Source organism: Hypomesus nipponensis, chromosome 22, assembly GCF_054491055.1.
Source record: "Hypomesus nipponensis isolate SF chromosome 22, ASM5449105v1, whole genome shotgun sequence".
NCBI lineage: Eukaryota > Metazoa > Chordata > Actinopteri > Osmeriformes > Osmeridae > Hypomesus > Hypomesus nipponensis.
This window is the reverse complement of record NC_140382.1, coordinates 5,333,320-5,341,720: the sequence shown is the minus strand read 5'-3', so window position 1 is coordinate 5,341,720 and position 8,401 is coordinate 5,333,320. Positions and strand designations below refer to the sequence as shown.

Here is an 8,401-nt window from a genome sequence, read left to right as displayed (position 1 = left end):
CCTAGAACCTTGATCGACATTGTTAACTACCAAAGGAGAAATCCCCAAATGATTAAACGGACTATTACAGGACAGAATTGTAATATTATTCTTTTCCAGACAGTTCTATGGTGATTGACAAAGAAGAGAAATTTCTGAGACGTGATCAAACATTCAGTTACATGCTTTGTGACACAGTTCCCTCTTTTATTGAAAGTGAGGATTTGAAACTTCGACAAGCAGAACATGACAGTAAACAGTTTTTCCTGTGCATGTCCTTAACTGTGGTTGTTTTTTATTTATTTGAGATTAATTCAGCCTGTATCTCTAATAACATCTAAAGACCTTACAGCACTTCTGAGGAATTTTTATTAAGGGAAAAAATGGTCATTTCCAAACCCAAAGTTACACCTCAGAGAGTTCTGGAACTCGGACCCTCTGACCCGCCCCCCCTCACCCCCCCCCCCCCCCAACCCCTGCTACACACACACACACACACACACAGACAAACCCACCGCACTCCTTCCACCCCCTCTTCCCTCCCTAATCTGGTTACATGGGAAGCATGTGTAGGAGGCTTCGGATGGCTCTTCTCATAAACACACACACACACACAACTGCAAACTCAGACACACGCACAAACGCACACTGTACATGCCTGTAAATGCACACAGGCAGACTCTTTGGATGATTTACTTAAGAACAGTCAAGGTATCTTAGATCTCATGTCTGTGTAAGACCCTTCTCTCCTTTAGGACTTTCTTTCCTCAGAGCAGTTTCAGCCATGAGTAGTGAAGGTTGACCGAGCTGGTTTATGGATTAATTCATTTGGGATATTGAAGGAATGCTGGGATTGAAAAAGTGAGCTGGTACATATCTGGGCTTGTCTGAACCCTGTCTTACATCTTGGAGACAGACAATAAGAACTCTTGGTGGTTTACATGCTGTGTCAAAGAGTTGGCACCAAAAACACGCTCATAACTATCACAATAAAATGTGCACACTCACAGACTTGATCACTAAAGTACAAACTCAGATCTGCTCTCTGATAAATATGTGCACACACACAAACATGTATTATAACTTAATTCCACAAACACACACACACAACATAAACATGCACATACACTTTACACACACACACACATAAACTACTGCATGCAGCTGAACAGCAGCTACTGTTGGCAGTGCTGTAATCCCAAAGACCCCATTCTGATCCAGTCCCCTGAGAACAAGAAGAAAAGAAAACATTCTGGGGTCATCACATTAAAGGAAGGTGCGACCTCCCCACCGGCCAATCATGTTCCCTCGTTAGTCCTTCAAATGTTTACACTGGTTCCCTCAGGGGCCTTAATCAGACCAGCACTGAGAACCGAAGAAACACGGGGGTCGTCGCCCTTATTGCATGACCCCCGCTCGCACCGACTGGACCTGGGCGAGGGGACGAGCGCAGGAGGGGGGATTACCAGGCACAGCTCTCTCAGGAGACAGAAACTATTTCTCAGCCTTTCCCAGGCTGGGTTAGGACTTTCTCGTAAGCACATTCTGCTTTTACAGTCTGCGTCTCTCTCCCCTCAACACTTCCAACTTCTGTTCCCCTTGTTTGTTTTGGCTCGGCAGAAACTGATGGTCATCATGTCAGAACCTCCTAAAGGAGACTTGACTCGACTTGACAAGACTTTACAGTATGCCACCAACAGAAAGCACTCTTTACATTTTAAGAAGCTGTTAGTATAGAACACCTCAATAAAAAAAATATATAAAAAAAATACAACATTCGAATTGTGCTGTGTCGTGCTGTTGTGTGTAATTGTATAGTCTCAAATCTGTTGGACTGTGTTTTGGAAAATTGGACCCGTCCTCTGGACACATGCCATGGTGATACCTTCCACGTTGACCACCCCAGGAGCCGTGCCTCCCAGGGAAGGCCCCTAGCAGCAGGGGCTGTCGTGCTGTGGAGAGTGTGCTGCTCATTGGGCTCCCGTCCCACTGCCGTGTCATCATGGGGTGTTGAGAAACATGTGATCAACAATGACTCATCTGGACCGCTGTGGACCATTTCGTTCTGTTTCTTTCTCTTTTTTTTTCTTGCCGGTCATTTCAAAGGTAAGGCCAAACGAGGGGCTGTGCAATCCTGCTCCTGTGTTTGTTCACCTGGGGCTGGGGTTAAGACTCTTACTCTAAGTCAAGTACCAGGATTATATCAGTTCATTCTATCAAACCAATTGCAGAGTTATTTAGCTACAAACTGATTTATTATTAGATGTTAAGATACAGCCCTACCCTCTTTTAAACTTTTGTTATTTTTCCTAGGATATTTTGTTTCCGTTATTTATTATTTTTGTGTTTTATTTCTACAGAACTGACACGCAGAGCAAATGTGCTGCTGCTAGCAATTAAAACTGCTCTACTGAGCACTGAATGATCCATGCCATTTGTTATTAACACAGAACAAACTCATTTAGGCATCAGTCGAATGTCTAGCCCATCTGTGAACAGTAAATTCACAGTTTTTGTTCATAACATGGGTCAACAGGATGCGGTAGAAAACCAAACTTTGAGCTTTCATGGACCTCCATGTCACTCTGAACATAAATGGAAGCCAGTAGAGGATGTTTATGACTGTGGACTTCCTCTCCAAGGCGTGTGTCTGCTCATCTAGTTTCACACCTCACTTTTTTTTTTTCTTGCAGAATGGCTACACTTCTGTAGATTTCCCAAGATACTCGACTGTCTATTTTTCATTGGATATCAGCATCATCCCTTTGATTAAATATCCAATCGTTTTTCTCAGTTCTCCGGTGTACACCACATAGGTGGAGGTGGTTAGTTTTTCTCTAATAAGGTGATTTATCTACACGGTTTGACTGTGTACTTTCCCTGAAGTCTAGGTGCGTAATATGTACGTCATTACTTTCACCACATGTATTTGCTACATGCTAAAGCCAATGCAGTTGTTACAAGAATAGTTCCTTGTCTGTTCACCATGTAGAAGCTACTGAAAACATAATAGATTCTTTCCATGCATCTTGAGTCATTTTCATATGACTCAAGATTGATGATTTTTTGGACTGAATGACATAGAATATAACATAATTTTAATTTCCACATCATTATAGGTAGGCTAAGGATGAATATATGTATATTTAATATGGATTATATACATAAAATATCTATTACATATGTGTCTGTGTGTGGTTGTTTGACGTGTGCACATATTTGCACAGCTTTGCACCCAAAAAATGATATTAAAAGGAAAGATTCCAAAGTCATAATTAGATTCCTTAGAGCATGAAATAGTTTTACATTACATTCGAATGATACTGAAATTCTGAAACCCTTTCTAATTAAACACACATTCTCAAGATAAACTTTTTGTCACGAATGCACAAATTGTAATTTCTCTTGAATTGCCTCCACACGTTGTAGGCCTATTATACCAACACGGACTAGTCATATTGGTCTAACTAACGCATGTGGAATATCTAATTACCAATAATTGAAATTCCTGTTAAAGTCTCATTGTAAATAATTAATGGAGTAAATAATTGGTTAAATCCAAAACAGATGTCCGGGACATGCGCTACACAGCGTTACGCACGGGCAAGGGTGGGCCTGCGCACTTAGTGCGCATTCGATGTCTGTAACAGTGGTTACAGGTTAAGCCACAATGCTATTACCTTGCGCTTTCCAGTGCAATAATGAGAGCAATCCATCACAAAAAAATACAGTTCTCTCCATGTTATTGGCTCCTGTGTATTCTGAAATACAACACCATCTTCGACTTCGTTGTGAATCTCTTGAATTTTTGACCTCATACTTTTCATGTTAACATTTTAGAATGACTGTTACTACACTATGAGCCAAACTAATTACACGTCACTGTACTTCTTCATGAACCGAACCACATGATAAGTATTTATCCAACGATAACATATATCTATGGTCACATCTATTCTCATCTATTTACTCCTAGGCATGAGAAGAGCCTTTTTTACGAAAAGTAATTGCAGAGGGTATTAACAAAAACAATCAGACCTATGAGATGTGTTCAATGAGGTCGCCTAGGCTACACCTACTGTAGTGGTGTACAATAGTTTGCTTCAAAATCATAGGCGAGGAGGAGCGAGGAGGAGGAGTAGTCAGGAGCGCAGAGGAATAGTCCACAATAGCAAGGAGAGAGCTCGGCGCACAGACGGCTGAGCAAGCGCACAGGACACTGTCAACTCCCAGTCAAAGCAGTTAAACTGTCACATCGAAGAGAAAACTCCTGTCGGCAGTTACGTCAAGCCAAAAGAGTTCTCACTGGAGTCTTACTGAAAGAGCGAATAACGTTGCCAACTAAAGAACATGGAAATTGGAGAGGTATGGCTCAGCGCTTCATTGCACAACTTGGAGAAACCGCGAGGAAGCTAAGAGCAAGCGCGAGCAGGGAAGGAGAGTAAATGACAAGAATTACGCAAAGACTGTGAGAGAATAGTCACACAGACATGAATAACACCACCGAGAACGGAAAGCCCCAGTCCCGGGATCCCACCATCCCAGTCATCATGTTCATATTCGGGGTGGTGGGGAATGTTATCGCCATTGTGGTGCTACGCAAAACTAGGAAGGAACAGAAGGAGACCACATTCTACACGCTCGTGTGCGGACTCGCAGTGACTGACCTCCTGGGCACTCTCCTGGCCAGTCCCGTCACCATCGCAACCTACATGAAGGGCGAGTGGCCAGGGGGACAGTCGCTGTGCCAGTACTCTGGATTTATCCTCCTATTCTTCTTCTTGGTGCAGCTCAGCATCGTCTTCGCCATGTCCATCGAGAGATACCTGGCCATTAACCATGCCTATTTCTACAACCATTACGTTGACCAGAGACTTGCCGCCTTGACACTGGTAACCATCTACGTTTCAAACGTTCTCTTTTGCGCGCTGCCCAGTATGGGTCTTGGAGAGGTCAAACTCCAGTATCCAAAGACGTGGTGCTTTATCGACTGGCGGACAAACGACTCGACTCACGCCACCTTCTCCTACATGTACGCTGGTGTGAATTCGTTTTTGGTCCTGGCCACTGTCATATGCAACGTGATGGTGTGCGGGGCGCTCATCATGATGCACAAGCGGTTCATACGCAGGACCTCGCTGGGCACGGACCAGGGGCGCATCGCGGACCTGCGGCGCAGGCGGAGTTTCAGACGCTTGGCTGGGGCAGAGATACAAATGGTCATACTGCTCATAGCTACTTCCGCCACAGTACTCATCTGCTCAATACCGTTAGTGGTAAGTTGATAATGTACATGGCTTTGGGTGTTAATCAAAGTCAGGAAATTAATCAATAAAAACATGCGGGCTCAAGTATTTTTTTTTGGCATATTTCAGCAGTGAAGAGTTGCTGATATATTAAATTGATATGATTGACATCATGCAAAAATGGGAGGGGGTGGGGGGGATACTGGAAATCCAGAGAGAAACCGAAACCCTAAAACCCTCACTCATATTTCACTATCGCTGTCTTTTTGTAATGTTTCACCATGAGTCTGACAGTTGTTTACATGTTTTGACAAGGTTGTTGATTGGCCTCCAGGGGCAACCAATGGCCAAAAACTTGCTTATGACTGATAACTAATGTGAGACAGAGCTGTGTTTTCATTGGCTCCTTGCCACTGCTTCTGTGTTGGGTACACACAGTACAAGATCAAGGGAAATGCAGGAGGCTCTAATATGAATGATAAAATATAATCTCTACACACCAGAGACACTCGCATTTTTACACAGCATAGCAACACTTCACATCACCACAACATTCTGAGCAGAAATTAGTTTATTGCGATACCCTTTAGCCCTACAAGGGCTAATCTTCCAGGATTCAAACAATTAACAAATACACTCATACAGACATATATATACAGATTACAGATCAAAGAAACATAGTCATACATAATAATGAGCTACATATCAAACAATGTCCACAGCACACCTCTATATTTCACCTCTATCAGTATTCTACGTTTCAGCCGCCACAGAGGAATGCATACTAACCTTGCAACCTCTCACCCTCAGCTGCGGATCTTCGTTAACCAGCTGTCCCGTGCCAAGGTGGACGACGTCTCGATCGCCGAGAACCCTGACCTGCAAGCCATCCGGATGGCCTCGGTCAACCCGATCCTGGACCCGTGGATCTACATCCTGCTGAGGAGGACCGTGGTCCTGAAGCTGGTGGAGAAGATCAAGTGTCTGTTCTGCAGGATGGGCAGCCGGGGCCGCCGCCAGGCCAGAGGGCAGTTCGACTGCGTCGACGGCCACTGCTCGTCGTCCATCGTGTCCCGGGACGGCCCTTCGCTGGTGTCCCCCGGGCTGAAGGAGGTCATCAGCACTTCGCAGACCTTTCTCTACCTGCCCGAGGCTTCTGACTCTGGGCCCGGTGGGTTCAATCCCGGGGGCCTGGGCAGACCCAGCCCCCCAGCAGTGGAGCGCTCCCTTCTCCAGGACCTCAAGACGGTAAGGGAGCAAGAGGACCCATTACTGGCCACGTCTGAGGTCAAGACGCCGGGAACGCCAGGTGGGATGGAAAGGCTACCCCTGGAGCCCTCGAAGGACCCAGCTCTTTATGTCACCTTCACGGACGAGACCTCGAACTTGCAGGAGAAATGCATCTGACATTGTACTTTGAGAACTCTAACCACCCATCGCACATGTGGTTGGTCAACTGAACTTAAAAGGAGAAGAGGAATTGCTGCTGGTTGAACTTGAATGGCAGCTGACTGTAACATGAACGCTATTGCGAATGCAGCTGAAACATAAAGGACTATGGGTAGGCTCGTTTAAGGCCACTCAGGAGGTTGTGTCTTCAAGACTAAAGACTGCTGTATTCATGTGACTGACCTGTACGTCAGGCAAAACGAACATCAAAAATATACAAATTGAATAATGTTATTCTTAAAAACCTAAATGTGTCTCTCCATGTCACAGTCCTACTGCAATATAAATGCAACGTACTAGTACACATCAATGGTGTTCAGCCACAAAACCCAATTATTTTCAGTTACACATTCAATTGTTAAGGGGAATTTCAGCACATTTTTAGAAACTTAAAACCACTGCAAGGTCAATTAAGCAACCACAGGCTTAGTAGGCATTCTGACATAAGCTCAAGAATGACATTCAAATACTATATAGTCATGCTACAATGTGAATTGTGTGTTCCATGTTTAAGTTATTTAAGAAATCGAAAAATACCTATCTTCTCTGTGAGAAGGTTTGACAACTCTGTACTGTACAAATGATTAAAAGACGGGCGGCAAGCTTTGGCTACTTCAGAAACATTTGTAAACAATTCATCATTTTAAATGACATGCATTTCTACAACCTTGCATGAGGTATGGGGTACCAACAAATCTATTGACTACAATATAATAATCCCATGCCATGTTGTCCCTTGTGTTGACCTATCTTGACATTTTGTGAAGTGAGTAAAGGATGTCAAAAGAACAAATTGCTGTTGACTTTCTTTTCCACAAGCCCATCATGCTTTGCTGAGCGTGAATCCCAGAAAGCACAGGAAATGAAAAATAAATGAGTGATTCTGTTTAAAGAAGTTAAGATATTAATATGAAAGTTTCTCAGGTGTGAAAGTGCATCACCGTTATCACTATCTCTCTGCACAAGTTTAGTCATCGTCTAATCAAGACGTTGTCGCGGATCTGTATTGAATCACCTCGGCTATTAACGCAATCCTGATAGCCCTGATAGCCCTGATAGCCCTGAAAAAACAGCCGTGTGTCGTGTAATACACACTGTACAAAAAGGTTGATGGTTACAACCTTAGAAATAGTCCTATTTAGTCCTGAATCTGTTCTGTGTGTTCTTCCACTAGCACGCTGTCTACAATTCATTGTGGGGTTGACAGTTACAGCACCTCCATATACCATAGTGATTGACAGCGATAATTAACATTGCATTAAACTGCGACTGCAAACTGCCCAATCCATCTCAACTGTGCAGTCTGTCTGGACTGGAGAACTAGGTGGTTGACAATTGTACATTTTTAGGACTTCCAACATAGCCTATTGTCCACAGTGTCAGGCTTAAATTTTGTCCACATTGTACTTGGGCCCTTTGTTCCTCTGGCCTCTGAACAAGGATGCTCTAAAAGTGACCTTCTGTTTCAGCAGTTATTGGCCAGACCAGACTAGCAAATAAATCTTTACTGAATCATATCAAATGGATGTTACATATTATTACATATCAAATGTATGCGCTGCAGTCATGTGAGGAAATACTTTAAATGCACACGGTCCATGACTTTGACAATAGGATGATCAACTTTTCCATTAATAGTTTGATAAATGTAAAGGCTGTGCTCAAAATATCATTTCAACATTTACAGTGGAAATTTCTGGTCGATAAAGAATAAAAAAAATAGAAGC

The 8,401-nt window shown here is 43.4% G+C and overlaps 1 protein-coding gene across 2 annotated transcripts; it reads left to right on the top strand.

Annotated features, from left to right (window-relative positions):
* The first annotated feature begins 4,117 nt into the window (after positions 1–4,117).
* On the top strand, positions 4,118–7,467 carry ptger4b (prostaglandin E receptor 4 (subtype EP4) b). 2 transcript variants are annotated; one of them, XM_084686399.1, is made up of 2 exons: positions 4,118–5,255; positions 6,057–7,467. In XM_084686399.1, the coding sequence occupies exons 1-2, from the start codon at positions 4,470–4,472 to the stop codon at positions 6,630–6,632; spliced, it is 1,362 nt and encodes a 453-aa protein (XP_084542525.1). In that variant the 5' UTR covers positions 4,118–4,469; the 3' UTR covers positions 6,633–7,467. The 2 variants fall into 2 exon arrangements, with proteins under 2 accessions (XP_084542525.1, XP_084542524.1); XM_084686398.1 differs by having other exon boundaries at positions 4,119–5,255; positions 6,036–7,467.
* Positions 7,468–8,401: the final 934 nt, after the last annotated feature.